The sequence below is a fragment of the Marmota marmota genome, unplaced genomic scaffold, assembly GCF_001458135.2.
Source record: "Marmota marmota marmota unplaced genomic scaffold, marMar, whole genome shotgun sequence".
NCBI lineage: Eukaryota > Metazoa > Chordata > Mammalia > Rodentia > Sciuridae > Marmota > Marmota marmota.
In genome coordinates, this window is record NW_026000206.1 from 10,644,172 (window position 1) to 10,663,496 (window position 19,325).

Consider the following 19,325-nt stretch of genomic DNA (forward strand, 5'->3'; position numbering starts at 1 on the left):
GGAAGCGGGCCTCAGGTGCAGCTGAAGCGGGCTCTTGCCGACCTGGTTCCTCGTGGTTTGTGGAGAGACCTGTATCTGGGAATGTGCTGTTACTGTACTCTCTGGGTTAAAGGTGTTAGAGACCAGGTTTGGGAGGCCTCAGCAGCTCAGGTGCTGGGGCAAAGATGTGTATTTTGGTCCCTACCCACTTTGTAGCCTGCGGCCTTGGAGAGTTGAGTCTTGATTTCCTCCACAAAGACAGGATCCAGATGCTTCCCCCACCTCCTGGGGATTGATGGGCGAGTGCAGGGTGCCTGGTCCCTGGGGGTGCTCGTCATTGCTGCAGTGGCTTGGTTCTTCAGTGCCACCCACATACACAGAGTATAGAATTAGCAAAGGAGTTGAGTTAGGATTTGAGCAATGTGTGGATCTGAATGTTTCAGGGGACACCCAGCACAGAGGCACTTGGGAATGACAGGAACAGCTGAGAGAGCTGGACACAGCTATTTCCAGGCAAAGGAAGAGAGCTTGGGTCAGCATGAGTCCCTAGCAGGGTCCATAGCTGCCTCCTGCAGGACCTCCCACAGGCCAGACACCTGTCACAACTGCCCAGCTCATAGCTGTGTATGAATTCAAATGGGTGTGGCCAGTTTCCAATAACACTTGGTTTACAGACTCCGGTGGTTGGTGGGATTTGCTGACCGACCCTGGGGGCCATGGGGAGTCCTGCCTGCAGAGGAATGGGAGCCAGGCTATGGTTGAATGCCTGCTAGCCACGTAGTGGAACATGAGTGACAGCTGCCCTGCTGGCCTTAGGGTCAGGGGCCAGCTGGGGTCCTCAGAGAGCGGAAGGAGGAAGATGCTCTCAGAGCCCCTGACTTGATGGCTGCAGTCCATTTGCTGTCCCCAGTGTGGCAGTGGTACAGCGCCCCTGTAGACTGCTTCAGGTTGAGCACGGCTCTCAGAAGGGACAGCAGGCAGGGAGCCTCACCCAGTCAGCCACCCAGAAATGGACCCATGGGCTCACAATGCAGTGTTGACATGTGGCCAAGAGGGTGTCACCTAGAGATTTTAATGTCTGGTGATTATTGTACACACAACTCCAACGTCTTCTAAGCCAGCGTTAACAGACCTGGGGCCCCAGGAAGGGGGACAGACAGCGATGCAAACACACCCCTGGCCTTGGCCCCTCTCAGATGGAGTCTGTGCTTCCAGGGATCCGAGTTCCGTGAGATCCGTAAAAGTTGATTTCTTTGCAGTTAAATCCTTGAACATCTCACTGTTGTGAAGATAAAGTGCCAGGATGTTAATTTGCAGTTAAAAGCTACTTTGACATAAAAACTACCTTTTCTACATTTTTTTTTTTTTTTCAACAAACTAGAATTTTCTTGAGCATCTGAGTGTCCTTTCCTATTTGGAGAGGAGACTCTTGCTCACATGATTTGAATGAATCAGGAGGCTAGTGGCCTGCAGCTCTCCCAGGGGTTTGGATGACCCCATGTGGGGACGACCAACAGAGGACCCGCTGTGCTGGTGGGGGAAGGCCACGCACCAGGTGCCAGGGAATCAGAGCTGACATGGGCCCCTGGGTTCCCGGAGCCTCTTCTCAGGTGGATCTTCCTGCCCTCTGCTCGCCTGGGGTGCCAGTGAGAGTTTCAGGTGCAACCAGGCAGAGTCTCAGAAACGCTGCTGGGCTCTAGGGTTTGTGCACAGGGCCTTTCCCTTTCCAAATGTCAGAACACCTGCAAATAAGTGCTGGGGGTTTCCTGGAAAGCCCTGAGGCCCCTCCCCTCTCCCCTGGGAGGCGGGAAAGCTGGTCCTTTCCCGTGGCTTGAGGTCCACTGACAAGACCCTCACGCCTGAGGTGTGACCTCCTCCCAGAGGGCTGCACTAATTTTTGAAGAGAAGCACATAAAGTTGGACTTTGCGACCTGCGTGGAGAGGGACTTGGCACTTCTGAAGGAGCTGAGTGCCCGCCCTGCCCCTGGCATGCCCGCCCTGCCTCCCGGCTCTCTGGGCCCCTGTGTTTTTCCCAGGCGTCTCCCACCCTGTTCTCTCTCGCTTTGCATTTGGACATCACCAGCCCTTCCCTGGTGGAGTTCTGACTGGAAGGGCTGAGGGTGCAGCTGAACTCAGTCTACGCCCCTTTGGAAGGAAGACCAGGACGAGAGGGGAGGAGGGGAGGTGGCCGAGCCCTGTGGGAACCGTCTACCGGGTGGGAGCTCCTGATTCTCAGGGCCCAGGACAGCACCTGTGGGAAAGGAGTGAACCATGCTCTGTTTCTCGTGATCCAAGGGGGGAGGGGGAGACGGATTTCAATAATGTGAGCCTTACATTTTCTTCTGTAGTTAATGTTGTTTTATTACTCTCTATTCTTGCCAGAAAGTGCATTTTAAGTTTCAATTCAAAATTAAATATGACCTCAGTGTTTTAAAATACAGTTATATTAACTGTCCATTTAATAGTTACTTAAGATTTTTTGGCCATTAACCTGAAGTCGGTCTCCTCGTCAGATATAAAATGCAGTATTCTCAACTCTGCTGACCAACTGAGGTGTTCCAGCTGTGGCATTCCAGGGAGAAGCCAGGGCTTCTTAGAAGGGAGCTGTGGAAATTGTTCCAGAGAAGTTGCAGTGCCCATGCCGTGTGCTTGCTGACCTCTAAAAACTCTGCTGTTTGATAATAGGGAACAATATACTGTTTATTTAGAACTGCACAAACCAAATTATAAGGCAGGTAATTTAGTGGCAGGATTACATATTAACGAGCACACTATGTAAGTTAATGGGACTGAACCCCACGGAGGTCAACCCTCATCTACTCCACGCCTTTTGGAAAGAAGTGGGGCAGTGTCTTCAGAACGCTTAGTTATTATCTTAAAACTTAAGTTGTGTACTCCATTGCTAAAACGAAAAACGATTTTTTTCTGACTCTCAGGATGGCAGAGCCACCTGTAAGCTGGCGGAGGTCGACACTAAGCTGGACTGGGGTGGGTATGTCTGGCCCCGTCGGTGGCAGAGGAAGCAGCCCTGCTTGGAGATGGAAGGGCAGTATTCAAGGACGCTGTTCTCCATCAGAAGCTTCTTGTCTGGGGCCTCCTCCTGCTGCTTGCAGCCCAAGGGGAGGAGCACGAGGTCCCTGCTTCTCAGGGCTGCGTTGTCCTGGTCCCCCGGTTGTCCTCTGGTGCAGATGAGAAGGTGATGCCTCCAGAGCAGGCACCAGACTCTCCCTGTGGCCTCTTGGCTCCTCCTGCCAACAGCTGAGTGGACTCCTCTGGAGGTGGGAACCTGGAGGGGAGAGGGTGAGTGCAGCTGCTGGAATCCACTCCCGCTGCACTCCTGGAGGAAAGAGGAGCTCGCAGTTTTGCCCTGAGCTGCTTTTCCCTTTGTTTCATCTCCTCGTGCCATGGTTGGCCGCCTGGCACCAGGAGTGGGGAGCAGAGCAGACACAAAGGGAGCCCCTTCGTTTGTGTCTTCGAGTGTGCACCGTTTCCAGGCTTTCACTGTAGAGTCCATCGAAGTAAGCAAAACTGGAAGTGATGCCCATTCCCTGGGCTTCAGCAAACTCTGTTATTCCGCAGTCGGCTGCAGAATCCGGACAGGCAGAGAAATGTGGCTCTCATGTTTAAGGAGACCTGGTGGGTTGTTCTCCCTAGGGAATGGTTTTCAGCAAATTATTCATTGGAAAAATGAAATCTGAAATGCAGGTGTTGTTCGGTGCCCGTGCTGGGGTGAGTACCTTAACACCTTGCTTCTCGATTACTCATCTCTTCAGTGGGCAGGATCTCGCTCCAAAACCAGGCCAGAGAGGGCCCAGGGCCGAGACGGGTGGAGCCCTCTCCGGGGCAATTATTCCCTGGGAGCTCGCCTGGTATAGTCTGTAGGAGGGTTTGTGTTTAGCTGCCTTTTCAGTCCCGCCCCTGCCAGCTACAGCACAGCCCTCACTGCTGGCCTTCCAGGCTACATGGAGCAGTGTGGTGGCCTTAGTCACTCTGGGCCTGTCTCTGGAGGGTCCATAGTGGGGAGGTGCCGGGCCTGGGCACTCAGGCCTTGACCTCTTACCTGGGCAAAGGAATGTTGCGTCATGTGGTCAGGTAACCAAGGTGTTTAAACCCAAGTATGACCTTCCTTCCAGGGCAAAGGGGCAGCTGTCTGGGGGCCTGAGACCCATGGTGTGAGCACCTAGTATCTGTCTGTCTCTCGACTGGCTACTCAGAGTCCCATTGTCTTTGAACAGGAAGATAGAGGCCTAGAGCTCCCACCTGGTAGACGGCCTAAAGTAAAGGAAGAGATCCCCATGCTGATGGAATGTGTGTCATCCAGAACAAAGCCCGGGGACGAAGGCTTTGAGTGATGTGAGGTGACCGTTGGCCTCGATTTCTGAGAGATGTACGGAGTGTCTTTTTCATGGAGATGGTTCAGACTGCGCTTCATCCCAGTCCTTGTCCCCTCCCTGAGGATGTGGTGTCATCGCCCCAGCTCTGGACCTCGGGTTCTTCTGGGGCATGGGGATGCCCCCCTTGGGTTATGGGGAGGTAAAGAGATGGCTTTAACCGTAGCCTTGTGCACATGAGGCCTCAGCAGCTACCTGAAGCCGCACACCAGTGTCTGCCTAGAGTTGTTTTCAATGCTGAGCTGGTGCTTGACTCTGTTTGGTGGACCCCACCTCTCCAGGGCGCTGCGTCAGGCAGAGGGGTATGACTAGATATTCTCTCATCTGGGACTTCTGAAGCCCGTTGCTTTCCCTAGGCCTGAGCTGGCCAGTGTGGCTGAGAGAATCGGGATGTTAAATTGCATGGTCCTAAACCATCACCTCCCATCTAAGCAGCTGTCTGGGATTTTCCCACGCTCACCTTGCTTGCTTTTCCTCGTAGCATGGGTCTGATGTAGAGAACGAGGGCGCAATTTCGCTTCAGCTCCATGGATGTCCTTGGGCAGGCCCTTGACTGAAACTCACATCGACTTTTTCTTAGGAGTCCTTGCAAAACCTGTCAAGGCACAGAGCAGCAGGTAGCATGGGGTGCCTTTTGACTATTGACCTGTCTCTGGGCAGATTTTCCTTATTTGGGCATGTGGGGCAAGCAGTCTGATTCATCTCTCTTTGCTCAGCCTCCCGTGGCACACCCCTCAGCAGGACAGAGGGTCTGGAGGTGTGAGGAGGGGAAACTGCAGAATGTGTGCAGGTTAGCCAGCTGGGGGAAGCCAGAAGGAGAGGGCGCAGAGGCAGGTGGTGCTGCCTAGAGTTAGCACAGAATATGCCAGCGGTCAGTCAGATGCCCACTTGAACTCCACTCCCAAACCCTGCATGAGGCATTGGGAAACCCTGTCCACAGACGAGCCCAGAGATTCAGGCGCCTTGATTTCTAAGGTTGGGAAGGAGAATTGTTGAATAATGCAAAGTTACCTAGCCCCAAAGTTCCCTCGGGAAATACGCATGCGTTTGAAAGCCCCAACAATTTGATGAGACTAGTGGAAGGACTCTTTAAAAGTATTTTACAGATGTATAAGCATTTTATTCAAAAGAAGCTAAATTAAACCAGGAGAGAGGAAAGTACCTTTCATGTGCGTGTGCAACATTGAAAAGCCTCTTTGTTCGCTGCTCGGTGGTAGAAAGCAAAGGCAACACAGACATAAGGCTATTTGAACTCTTTATTTGCCACATTTACAATATTAATAACAGCGTTTCTAGAAGTTGTCACATCAAGTAAAAGATCTTCATTCCAGGCTGTCTTTGGGGGCCAAATTGAGACTGGATGCATGCGTTTAATAAATTGTAGTCTCAAGTAGTCATTTTTGTAAATAATTAGTTTCAGTGAAAGAATAAGTTAGCATATTGTATGCATCTAATGTTGCAAATGTACATACAGCAAACTTTGCTATTAATCAACAGTCGAGGACTGTGAGTGGGGTCTCATACATAATGAATTGTGCTTAAGCCTCATGGGTTTCTTGATAGAAAAATAAAAGAAAACACAAGTGTAGTCAGCTTTTGAATAAAATTTAACTAGATTGCTCTGCATCCTGTAATTGTTTTGGAATCATTAGGGACCTGATCGCTCATCTATAGTTTTGGGGTGTTTTTATCTTCATCTGTCAAATAGTAGAGACTTTTAATGATATGTTAAAGTGTTGGTAAAATACAATTATTCTTTTAATGATTTACATTTAGGCGTAAAAGTAAATAGGGCTTTCATAGGGCAGACTACTCTGCCAAGTATACTATTTTAAATTCTTATAAAAGTAGGTTTTATTATTGCTGATGTATTTTTAAGAATCAATTATTTTTTTAAAGGAAAACAATATATAGTTCTTAGGGGGAGGAGTTGAAAATCTATGTAAAATTTTCTCTATTTTTTTGTGGGTGCCTTAAACTGTTGTTGTAAATTCCTTTATGGACTTGCTTAGGTCTGATGTTAATTTCAGCCTCAAATTTTGAGAGCTTGGGATGCTCATTAAAAATCGATATCCAGTTTGAGCAACACACCCATGGCCACCCAGAAAGTGAGCAAATTGGAACCTAACTAAATTTTGAACTGCCTCTTCCCCTCCTATCGTTAACCTTGGGACACAAGCCATTTGACCTGTGATAAGATTCATGTAGAATTCATGCCGGGGCGGGCTGGAAGGCAACAGGGCATACAGGCAGGCAGTGGTGTCTGTGTCCATCTTTGTCATGGGTCACACAGGAAAAGCCCAGGGAGACACAGCTGACCTGACAGCCGGAATTCTTCACCAGCCCTGCTGCTGACTCAAGTTGAAACCCACCTTCCTGCCACACCTGTGGGTCTACCCCTTCCCAAATGGGGAATGGGCTACCTTCATGACTCACTCCCCATCTGGATGATGGGGAGTCTTCCCTCTGTAGTGGGCACATCTTCAAGATCAGGTATTGTTAGCCAGTTTCCATCCCTGTGACAAAACACCTGAGACAAACAGCTTGAAGGGAGGAAGGCCAGTTAGGGCCACTGTTCCTGTTCACGGCTGCTCTGACTCTGTCCTGGCGCCTGTGGAAGCACAGTGCAGCTCAGCAGAAGCGCAGGCAGAGGCAGCTCCTTACTTCACGGTAGCCAGGAAGCCAAAAACAAGAGGCAGGGGTCTGGGTCCTAATACCTCTTCCAGGACACGCCCCCGGTGACCTTCTCCCCTCCCACCAGCCCCATCTCCAAAAGCCTCCTCCACCTGGGCCTCTGGGGACATCTCCGATCCAAACCACGGCAGGTAGTGGAGGTTAACCAGTAAACTGGCCTCAGGTGACCGTGGGCAGTCTCGTCCCTGAGGGTGCAGAAGGCTGGTTGGGCCTGTCCTTTTCAGTATGAGTGTAGGTGAACTGCTCTTCCTACACGTTTGCCCTTTCCTTCCTGTCAGAAGTCTTGTTCTTGGGGTGGGACTACAGCTCAGTGAGATAGGCTCCCAGGGGTCTTGGAGAGCAGAGCACAGTACGCACTGCCCCTCGTCCTCACCAGCACCCCCTCAGCAGGCGCTCGGGACCCGCGAGGCTCAGGTGCGCCTTCTGTCAGCTCCTGCTTGCCCACCTCCGTCTTAGAATGGACTGGCAGGCTGTGGGCGGCCTTTCTTACCACTGGCATCCGCACTTCAGTTTTTCCTTTCCCTCTTCTGTTTCCTAAAGTAACTCTAGACGGTGCTGATGATTGCACAGACTGTGGAGTCTCTGTGGTGGTGTTGCCCAGACAGCTGCTGGCCACCAGGCTGTGCCACAGAGTTATCACAGACACCATTCGTTCATTGGCTACACAAGAAAGTCCTGTGGAAGGGGAGTTCTCTGGTGATCCCTGCCAGTCCCTAGGCCTTTGAAGGCCGAATGTCAACCATGTGTTCTGCCTTCACCCCCTGCATTGTCCTCACAGCAGCTACGGGTGCCGAGGGAGGGCCCGATGGAGTCAGCGTTCTCGCCTCGAAGCCCATGCACAAACAGACCTACGTTGGGTTGTAATGAAGAGTTGAAAGCCTCTAGTCAGCCTTCCCTTTTTAAAGAAGTGATCTTTATTGTTAGCAGATAGCATAGTTTGTTTCCCATCTCCAGTCCTAACCCTGGAAGAAGAGTGCCGGCGCCTTGGCCAGAAGGTGTAATTACATGCAGGACAATCCATCAAACACGGGTAACCCTGCTGGAGATCCTCTAAACTGGAGATAATTGTGGGCTCACCAGTGAGGCTGAGCAAGGGTCCCTGCACGACATCATGAAGTCACCTCTGCTTCCAGGCACCTGCATGAGCCCATGAAGTCAGGTGCCCTGTCCTCAGGTCCTGGAGGCCTGCTTGCTTGCTATGCCACGTTCTGAAAGCCAGAGGAAGCCAGGTTTACGTGGGCAGCCCAGCCAGGGAAGCGTCTCATCCAAGGGTGTCTGGTGAGCTGTGTCAGCCATAGCTCTGGGCTGTTGTTCCCACAAAGAGCTGTGCCACCACCTCCACGTCCCCAAAAGCCTCCTTTATGCCTTGCTAAGGGACGCAGCCTGCATCTGCTCCTTTCCAGATTCCAGGGGAACTCGGGCGTGTGCAGCTTTTTTCCTTGGGTGACTCTCTGGTGTTGTGATTTACATTCCCAAACCATAAGGCAAGAACGCCATCCTATGAAGGGAGAGTTTGGAGGTGTTCTGAGTCACGCAAGAGACTGCTGTGCGCCCACAGTTCCTTCAATCCTGAGTGGTCCACAGTCTTTCCTGTAGAAGAGATGATCAGATGTATCCTATAAAGAACTCTGGGCTTGTTTGCTTATGATTTAAGACAAGTATGCTACATTGTAACGTGTTGGGGGAGGAGAGTTCATCAAGAAGTAGGCCTTTTACTTTGCCACTGGGAACCCCTGATCTGCATGCTCCGGTCTGCCACCAAGCTCTCGTGTTTATAGTATTGGGTACATCTGTGACTTGGAAAGAGGTGAGACGGGTGTCAGGAGTGTGGCTTCTCCCCTGTGTCGCACCTGGCACAAGCCGGTGCTGGACAGCACTGGTCCCCAAGCAAGGCTTCTGAGGGGTGCACTGTCCTGGCCTCGGCGCCCCTGGCTATGCATGTCCATGGAGGAGAGCCAGCATCAGTGTCTCTGGCTCTGCCCACTGGGGCCATCTCATTTGAACTTGGTTAAATCTCCCCCAGCCTCCCAGTTCTCTGGGCATGATGCTGTCCCTCTTCCTTCAGGTTCTGACGGTGCCAATGTCTTAAAATGCAGGTTTCATGCCAGGGGAGAGAGGAGGGCAAGATGGCTTCCCTAGTGACACCTGTGCTCATGGCTGGAGTTGTGCTACAACTTTAGCCACTCATCTGGGGTCAAGCAGAGGCAGTTTCTGTTGCCCAAGTCAGAGATGCAGTACACCTTGGGACATGCTCTCGGGGCGCCCAGCAGGGGCCCCGGGCCTTCTGCGCAGGCCGCAGCCCACACAACTTCATGTGGGGCGCTCTCTGCACTGGAGTGGATGCCAGGATCTTCCACAGATGACAGTGTACTGTGGTCCTGTTTGTTTATAAGGAACCCTGGGCAGCCATTGGCATTTTTTGAAGAAATCCTTGGAACAGGATACGTGCGACCCCAGCCTTGCTGTGTGAAAGTTCCTGGTTTGTCATCGTCCTACCAACAGAAGCCCAAGGAATCTACCAGCTGGTTTAAAGCAAAAGGGTCCCAGTGCCCTGATCTTGGCCTCAGGATTATTCTGTGGGTGACGGGTGACCCTGGAAGAGGCCCAGGGAGATGCAACTGCTGTGCTCATATGGGGAGGGTCTCTCCTGCGACGCTGGTGTCCCAGCTGGGTCCTGACCCAGTATCCGTGGGGGTGTCTTGGGCTGCCACAGTGCTCTGCCGGAGGCGTGGCCTGGCCCCAGCCGCTTGCTTCTCAGTGCCAGGTGAGGTGCCAGGAAGACTTGATGTAGAGCGCGGCCGGGGAGCCTGCAGTTATTGCCGTTTCAGGGTTCGCCGGGGCAGGGGGAAGGCTAGAGAAACTCCTCCATCATAAGAGCGGCGGCCAGCAGAACTGTCACACTGCAGTTCTTCCTGGGACGAGCCAGGCGAGGTTAGAGGAGAGGGCAGGGCAGGGGAATAAATTTCGTTTTATTATAGAAATGGAAATTTGTGTCGTGGCTTTAAAAATCTGGTTTTATGTGTGTGTTTAATGCCATTCATTTTAAATGCAGTCTCATAAATCCTTGCTTCAGAATCAAAGCTGTTTAATTACATTTCACCCATGACTAGTTATCTAATGCCAATAGAGAAAGAGTTAAAAAGGAGAACTACAGAGTAAATCAGAGGTGAGATCTTTAGCACAAGCATAAAAAATCAATTTAAGATGAATTTTACTACTATAAAAATTCTTCACATATCCTTTTAAGAGCTGGAAATGCTGGAAGCCCAGCTCCACTTCAGTTCCCTGGGCGAGGCAGAGGAAGGTGCCCCGCGTGGGCAGGCCCAGGAGGCGATGCGTGCTAGGTGCCCAGGGCACCTGTGCTGAAGGAGTGGTACCTCTAGAGGTGTGCCAAGTGCTTGGGGGGCAGAAGCCCCTGCCCCTCACTTAGATGCCCCCTCCCCGAGGGGGATGCTGGCTTCTCCGAGCCACCCCTGTGATGGCCAAGCAGACCCCATAGTCCTAAAGACCAACCTAGAGCTCTTGCGGAAAAGGTGCCAGGCCCAGGTGGTTTGGCACAGGGTGTTGTGGCGGGCCTGTCCCTCTGGTGCCCTCAGTTGAGGGTTGCTGCACAAGGGCATCACTTCCTGTCTGAGCAGGTGGCATTAACCCTGAGGCGACCACTGGCTATCGGCTCTTTGCTCTGGACGGAGCTCCGGCAGGCCCCAGTGAACACCGTCCTGCTCCCTGGGTTTACAGCTGTCCCTGGGCCTCAGGATGGCAGAGCACATCTCATGGTTCTCCATCCTTCCTGTTAGCCCTCTTTCAGTGCACAGATTATTTGGTTAGTGAGAAACAGAGCAAGAATATTCTAAGATTGAATAATAATTCAGCCAAGCACAGGGCAGATTTCTCCTTTCCACTGTCAGACGTGGCTAGTAGGGAAAGAAAGTGGGCAGTGAGAGGACGGTGCCTCCCTCCAGGAGCCCTCTGAGAGGCCTGTTCTCTGCCTGCGGAGAGAGCCCGGCCTCCCTCGGGGCCTCTTGGTGCCTGGGCCTGCGAAGGGTTCCCAGGCGGCCATTCAGGCCAAGAAAGCAGCTTGTGTGTTCAGGCCCCAGGCTGAACGAGGGCCCTGTGTAGTCGGGATCTGTTCCACGTGGTGGTGTGTCAACAGGATTAGCTGCTCTGCAGGGCTAGAGTCTCAGACCTGACGCATGTCCCAGTGGTCTGTCCCTGCGTGGCCTGCTGGCGAGCTCCTGTCTCCTTTCTCCGTTGGAGCCCCGGCTCCTTCCTGACCTGCCAGTGTCTGCATGCTTAGACAGCCTCTCCAGTAGCAGTGTGGACCCTGTGCATCCCCCGTCAGTGCAGTTCATCTCAAGGCCTTGGAGATGTTAAATACCACAAGGGCCCCGTCTCAGACTCCAGCATGGCCTGCTGTCTCCCGCCATTGCCCTGCAGGACCCAGGCCAACAGTGCCAACAGAGCAAGGAACCCCACAGGGTTCCCCTCCTCCAGTAGCAGGAGCTGGCACAGCTCTGCAGGGGCTCACCCCCAATGGGGACAGACTCCGCTTCCCACAGTGCCCCTGAACTTGGCCACACAGGCACCCTGTAGGAGTACAGCATAGCCATGTTGACTCCAATGGAAACCCTGGGATGTCCTTAGGCCTAGGTTGGCCCCTTTGATGGTCCTGTATCAAAGGTGTGAATGTCCCAGGAGTAATGCAGAAGTGGCTTCCATTGGTGTGTCTGCCTGCATCCATCAGCCTGCCCAGCCTGCCTTCACCAACAAAGGATCCCGTGGGAGAGCGCATGCATGCGCACACCGCCCTCCTCCTCTGCCTCTGCTGCAGCTGTGAGGTAGTCAGCCTTTGTAACCAGAGGGAAGTCGGTGGCTGCCCCTTGCCTCATGGTGTACCTTTGACTACAGATTTGCACAAGTGTGGTTCCCCCAGGGACTAACCATGCGGGAGCCACCGGAGCTGGCAGCGTGAGGCAGTGCTCTGAGAGGTTCTGCAAATTCTCCAATCTGGCCTCCCACCTGCCTGAGCACAAGGAAGCTGCTGGTCCCTGGCAGCCTGGGCTGTGGCCTAGATGCCAGGCAGCACCCACACGGCAGCTGGGTTACCAGCCCCTCCACCACAGGCCTCTTCCAGAGCTCTGGATCAGCCTCGTTCTTACTGCTGTAGCCTTGCTGGGGCAGCTAGGGCCTCGTGGCCTCTGGCAGTTACATTCCCCTGTTTAGGGACAAAGTGACCGTTTTGTCCTGGCATGCAAAATTTGTGCCCACCTTTCCATGATTCATTATCCTCCTGCCCACACCCTGAGATCAGCCATGCACAAGCTCTTTCTCCTCTTTGTTGACACTTTTGCCCCCCAGGGTGGCCTCCTGGTTCCTCTTCTCCATCCATCTCATCTGCCATCCCAACTCGGGCAGACACAGCCAGACCTGTGCTCCCGGGCACTTCAGCCCCGCCTGTCATGCCTGTGCTGGGCCGTGTTTCCAGTGAACGGAGGCCCCCTGCTTCATGGGGATGCTCAGAGGATGGAGAGAAGACAAGATGGTCTGATGATGGAAGCTCACACTCCAGGCGTCTCAGGACCCAGGGTGCCGCAGGAGCTCGGGAAGGATGCCGGGAAGCATCCCGCAGGGACGTCAGGGAGGCTCTGTCCCTCTTCCCACAAGAGCCTCAGAAGCTGTGCTACCTGCAGAGGAGAGTAGAAAAGCTGTGCCCACCAGGCCTGGGAAGGGTCTGGAAGCCTGCGCCTGTCCAAGGCTGGACAGGCAGAAAGTCATCCAAGACAGCAGGCCCAGTGCCGCTGCTTCATGGGGTGGGTCCTGAGCAACTGGAATAAAACCGGATCTGCCTACAGCTCCAGGGCCCAGGATCAGAAAGCAAACCACCTGCCAACAGGATGCTTGCCCCCCATGGAAGATGAGCAGTGGGTTCTGTGAGGGGCCAGACCAAGAGGCAGAGGAGGAGTGTCCATGCAGACACAGCCAGGGAGCAGTCTGATTAACCCCAAAATGTTTGGGGTTCAAATTCAGGACATCAAAGGGCAGGGAGATGGTGACCAGGAAGAATGAGCGGGAAGACTTGAGAAGGAACCAGGAGACGCCCTGGGCGTAGAAGCCACAGTGCTGTCATCGAAGCGCCAGGCCCACCGGCAGCTCCCCTGAGGATCAGTGCTCTGGAGCCTGGGAATGCCAAATGGAGTGGGCACATGAGTCAAAGTAACCCCAGACGGGGCATGCCCCCGCTGTTGGGGTCCAGAGTAGGGTGGGGGACATGTGTGCTACAGCTGATGTTGCTGTTTCTGGAGAATATGTTTGATGATGGCTACTTGATGCTTTTGTGGCTGTTGCCTTAGAAAGAGCACACTCTCGCCCCGTGACTGGTGCACGTGGCTCCTGCTCTGGTGCATCTGTGCCTTGTGCCCGTAGACCTTTGGAGCTCACACTTGAGCCCTCAGTGTCCTAAGCCAGGAGATGGTGGGGGTGGGGGGTGACCCAGCGTCTTCCTGCTCGGCTCCTGCTGGGCAGCTGGTGGGACACAGACGTTCCTCCAGCTAGACGCAGCGGCCATTCACTCTTCCCATGTGTGGAGGCAGGGCCCAGAAGTTTACTAAGCCCCTGTGGTCCCTTTTGCAGCCCTGCGGAGGCCCCAGCAGCTCCTGAGGTTGTCAGCGGTCCAGAGGGAACATCGGAGCCCCTGATGCGAGGCGCAGCCTGGCTGGACGCCTATTTCCACAAGCCCTCAGCCATCGAAGGGCTCCCTCTGCCTGCTCTGCACCATCCCGTGTTCCAGAAAGGTTGGTACCTGCGCCTGACTCGGTGACTATTACTGACGTCACAGCTTGCTGACCACACCAACTCGCTGTTTTCACGTTATCTCCGCCCAGGTGGCACATGGCCAGGCTGAAGGACAAGAGCTTGTGGTCTCCACCCATTCCAAGTGGCTGTGTTAGTTTTGGCACGTGGTCACATAATTCTTGGCAAGGGCCATGAAAATGATGCATGCAGATCAACTCTCGCTGGCTGAAAGGTTTAAACAGGAACACATCTGAATGGCAGTAAAGTTTTCAATAAGCTCATTGTTAACTTAAACTCTTTGCCTGCCAACAGCCTGAAAATGAGACTCATACGTGGGCAATTAGCCACTTTCACAAACTCAGTGACAGCTACATCAGAGAGCGCAGCTGCATTGTATCCTCTCAGATAGGCTTTAAATCTAATTCCTTAAACTTAGTACATTCGACGGGTTCTTAAGCATGAATTGAGAACTTGATGCTTCAGTGCAGTGTACTTTATAAAGACACTTCAGTGTCTTCAGTGGCCTAAAAATGTCTTGCCAGACGTTTCTTTTAAAGCTTTTGTTGGTCTACTCAGCACAGAAGTTAATTATAGCAGCTAACATTCTAGACACATACCAAAAATTTATTTTGGATCATGATTTTTATAAATAATCATCGCAGTGTAAATGAATATCTGCTCAGATGTCTGTGTGTAGATATACACACATCCTTAAGGAGATAAACTACCCTGAGATTTTAGATATGGTGATTTTAAAGCAATCTTGAATTTCAAAGTGGTTCTAAGTACAATTAAAGGTATTCTAATTGCTGTCTGATTTTTCAGCACCAATGGACTTGAAATTGGCGTTATTTCTAGGGAAGCTGGTATAGAAGAAGCTCCTGAGTTTGGGCTGATCCCAGGTTCAGTGATGTGGTCAGGCAAGGGAATGGACAAAGCCGCAAGCGTGTTTTGTACAAGATGAACGGACGCTGCATCTGAAATGCTCGGGTTCCTCATTGTCCATATCATGCAGAACTACCTCCAGGTTTTTCTCAGAGCTCCCGAATTTCTAAACGTGAGTCTCTGGGATGGTGGGGAGGCTCGGTAGGACACTGTGCACATCCAAAGCCCTCCACCAGCCCCCCATGAGGCGCTGAGGGAACGGTGCTGCCCGGCCCCCTGCCACGTCCTGCCTGCTCTGCCCCACCTCCCGTCCAGCTCTGTGAGCTGTGGGCTGCAGTGATCGTGTGGGTGACCCAACCTGTTGAGCACTTCCAACCACCAGGGTGGGCTAGGGATGTTACTGTAGTGCAAGGAAGTGAGAGATGGGTTTGTCTCCTAGGGGAGGACGTGGGGGCCTCAGAGCAAGGCACTCAGGCGCACTGTCACCACAGGGGAGCCACAGAGCTAGTCAGGGAACTTTCCTTCCCTCAGTCTACCCACGAGACAGCTGAGGTCTGAGGTCTTGAAACAGAAACTTATCTTATAAAGCAGGTGAGAAAGTGTCTGTCTAATCTCACAAGGGGACAAGCACGTAAAATCCTAAACCTCACCTAAGCTTTGTTGTGTAACTTAGAAATGTCGAGGCTAAAGTTGCGAGAACTCATTAGTTTTTCATGAGCCAGACGGTGATACTGGCACAGAGTGGCACTCTACTGGCCTTGTCCCACCAGCATCCAGAGAGTAGGGCCATGCCAGACCTGGAGAAGGAGCCCAATGAGCCACTGACAATGATCCAGGCCAGAGGTGACTGGCAGAGGAGTGATATTGGAATGATCAGAGGTCCCCCACCTGCCTCAGCCTTCTCACCCACTCTGAGGCCCCACTGCGGTGTTGGCTGGCCCCAGATCTGGGACCTGCCTCTGGGACTCCTCACACACAGCTCCAAGAGGCCATGCCTGCCCCTCCTGCCTGGCTCTGGAGTCCACCCCAGGCCCCCACACTGGCTGTGTCCTATGCAGCAGCTCGTGGTGGGTCTTGGTGACCACAAAGTCCTGTAGTAGCCTTGGAGAGGATGAAACCATCCGCTACCCCAGCCCTGCAGTGCTGGCAGGCACCTCAGGGTTGTGGTCAGCAGAGTCTCAGCACCCTTCTTTCTCTCAGTGCCTGGAGACTTGGAAGGCAGTGCAGACCAGCATGTTCACCTCCCTAATGGGGTCCCCTGCTCCAGGTCCTCTCAACAGTGGTTGCTGCTGAGGCTGGGACTTGGCATATTTCTGCATATGAAACCTGGGGGTTTTCTTTTCTCTTTTTCTTTTTTTTTTTTATTTCATTCTTTTGATTTAGTGCAGTCACTTCCTCCTGCACAGGGCCCAGGTATGTAGATTTTCCAGTTTCAAAAAGTGGAGCTGGTGGTCGGTGGTGGTGGCAGCATCGGACTGCTGGCATAGAACTGCCGGGCAGACCCCCACCCCCAGCTGCCTGTCCTCAGCGCAGGGTGCTCCACAGCAGCTTGCGTCTGCTAACGCTAGTGAAGGAGGGAAAGTCTTGGGACAGGGATACCTCAGCGTCCCCTGGAAGCTGTAGGTTCACGGAAATTGATCCTCTTTGCAGACTGCAAGGAATGGGTTCCTTTTCATTTGAGAAATGTCTTCTGGACTGTTCCATTTCCTGTGCCTGTTTTGAATGTGTCTGACATATTTTGTGTTGCGGGTTTTTTTTTTTTTTCTTTTCAGTCATATCTTAAATTTAGGCCAGTTCTATCCCTTTCAAAAAGCGGTTTGTAACGAGCCGGCCCTGAGTGCCAGCACACTTGCCTTTTTTGCTAACGCCCTGGCTTGTAAGTCTGCCACTGCTCCATGCCAGGCTCACATTCTTCTGGGCACCCACACACCTGTGCTGCTGTGGCGCTCTCCCTGGCCCCAGGGCCTCCTCTCCTTCCCAGGATCCTTCCAAGATGTGGATGTGCTGCTCTTGATTTGTTTTTAAGGCTAGCCACAAAAATAGAAAGTTGAACCATATAAAATTGTTGTTTTGTGATCAAAAGTTATCCAATAGTGGACATTTTATTTAGTTCAGGTCATTATTTTTGGAGAATTTCTGAAGTTTAATTAGTTGCAGGCCAACTATTGGGTTGTTTGTGTGTTAATGACGACAGACCACCCTTCCTGACTAGGAGTCTGCAGTGGGCCATGGCCTCATTCCAAGTCGGATAGTGGGCTGCTCCTGAGAGAGGGGGATGGCTCCTGAGGAAGTCCTGGTGTCCTGTTGCAGGAGCAAGGCCCAGGCATCCAGAGCAGGGCCATGGCATGGTGGACCCAGCAGGTGCCCCGGGCTTTCTCACAGGCAGATGTCAACAGCCCGGTTCTGAGTTTTACTTTAAAGGGTGGGTGTTCCCTTTAAATGGGATGCTCAAGGCTGTCCTGACCCCTTCACCACAGCTGTTGGCTTGTAGCTGTGAAAGCCTTGCTTCCCCACCTCTGGCTGCAAGTGAGCCTGGTGACTCCTGCACTGAGCCGAGGATAGGACCCACACCCCCGTGTGTGGATCTGCACAGAACACCTCGTTTCAGAAGCGCCCCCCAAGAAGGCCTGCCCGAGTCATGGGAAAGGCCTTTCAGGGTTGAGTTGATTTCCCCACCGAGTCCTGGAAGACTGCTTGACTACTTGTGCCTCCAGTGGGGTCCCTGAGCGTTCTGAAAGGCAGATGATGGGGCAGCCATCTCCCTGGCCCTCCTCAGAGCAGCCCTTCAAAGCTCCACTTTGGGGACCCGAGCAAGGGCTGCACCCCTAGCTACCTGCTGCCCGCACCTGTAGCGCTCACATCCTGGCTGTCACTCATGGAGGGGAAGCATAGCCCTGACAGGCCCTACCTGGGCCAGGTGGTCCCTCAAGCCTCCACCTGACACGTGGGCCATTGTGTTCCGGCAGCGTGCTGTGTGGGTCACACGTCCACCTGTGCCCGCACCGGTGCCTTCCACCCTCAGGCACTTTGCTGTTTACAGCCTGAACTGTAAACAACGGTGTGATGGGATGGTCAGCAAGAGAGTGCGTCTTGGGGTCTGCTGGAGAACGTCACCCTCACCCTGTCCTGCCACGTCTTAAACAAGGATGTCGAAATTGCTGACCTTGCCGAGATACTACCTGGTGGAGGCAGAAGGTTCCGAAGCCTCCTTCCAGTGCACTTATTGATTAGAACAAGCTAACAACACTGCACTTAAATTACGTGGGAAGGAAACAGCTGGTGGAAATGTAATTCCGTCAACCTCAGAGCTGCTGGATCCCTTTCCAGGGACAGCAGACGTGGAAATCTGGGGCTTAGGCCAGCTGAGGCCAGTGTCTGGAAAGGTGAGTATGAAAGACCCCACCCACAGCCAGCCCCCCAGGCATGCCCATCAGCAGCAGAGGCCACAGTCGGGAGCAGCCACCATCCTGGAGAGGAGAACCCAGCAGATTTCTGTGTCTAGAGCAGGATGGGAGAGAGATGGTGGAAGGGCAGCAGTGGTCAGGGATGAGCGGGGGAGGGTCCACAGCGTGTGGACCTGAAGGTGACCAAGGTAGACAGCAGCCGTCATCTTCATCAGGGATGATCACTGGCACTCTGCTCCAAGGAGCACATCCCCTGTGGACAGGAGACCAGGGCCACAGCACTGGCTTCCTCTTCCAAGCTGCATGGCAGGGCTCACCACTTCCTCCGTCAAGTTCTGTGGGCACACAGGCCTCCTTCCCGAGCGCCAGCCCAGGAGGACTGCTTCCCAGGGAAGAGGCTCTCTGATGGTCTAGTCCTTCTCCTGGCTAACTGTCCAGCTTGCACTTGAACATCCCTGTTATTTCCAGACCCTCAGCAGGATGAGGAGGTTAGATTAGTTTCCAAATGCAGAACCTTAAGGTGGAGAGTCTCTCTATGCTGGGGCCTCCCAGCCTGCACAGGAAACATCACTTCCCTGGGAGCTCCCCACAAGGCCCCCTAGGGCTGGTGGCTCTCCTGGTTTGCCCTGCTTTGTCCACACAGGGCTGGCCCTGGGGATTGCCTGGCCTGGCTAGCCAGTGATGACTGATGCCCCTCCTTCCTTGTCCTTCACCTCGACTGAGTGGCTACTTCTTGGCACATGGGTGAATTTCATGGGCCAAGGATCCCGAGGCTTGGGTCACGTCCTAGCCTGTCATTGATATTTTAATGCAGGCTCCTGCCTGGCCATTGTCTCCATACTTGGTCTTTTCTTTGGAGGAGGTGACATCTTGGACTAGGAGAGCTCTTAAAATTACAAGTGTGATTCACTAGAGCAATGGCTTTTTCAAGTGCAGTTGTGTCTTGGCCCCCTCCATGGCGTGTGGGGCAGGGGTTACATGTCAGAATGCTCTAGAAGTCTTGTTCATAACTTTATGCCTATGGATTTCTGTACTTCTCATCCCTCCCTGAGACACATAGAAATCTTAGGCACACACAGCCTGTCTTGAGAATTATCGCTCTAAAGAAACTTATTAAGAGGGAAGCAGCGCGGAGGCAGAGCGCTGGCCTGGCACACTTGAGCCCTGGCTTCCGTCTTCA

The 19,325-nt window shown here is 53.0% G+C and overlaps 1 protein-coding gene across 6 annotated transcripts in view; it reads left to right on the forward strand.

Annotated features, from left to right (window-relative positions):
• Mgmt (O-6-methylguanine-DNA methyltransferase) overlaps window positions 1–19,325 on the forward strand; it is a 232,796-nt gene that overhangs the window by 176,357 nt on the left and 37,114 nt on the right. For all 6 annotated transcript variants that reach the window (XR_007343213.1, XM_048791391.1, XM_048791388.1 and 3 more), the window contains one exon: window positions 13,695–13,855. Coding sequence is in view for 5 of the 6 variants with exons in the window: in XM_048791391.1 (XP_048647348.1) it covers window positions 13,695–13,855 (161 nt within the window). In the remaining variant the exon portion in view is untranslated. The remainder of the gene's footprint in view (window positions 1–13,694; window positions 13,856–19,325) is intronic.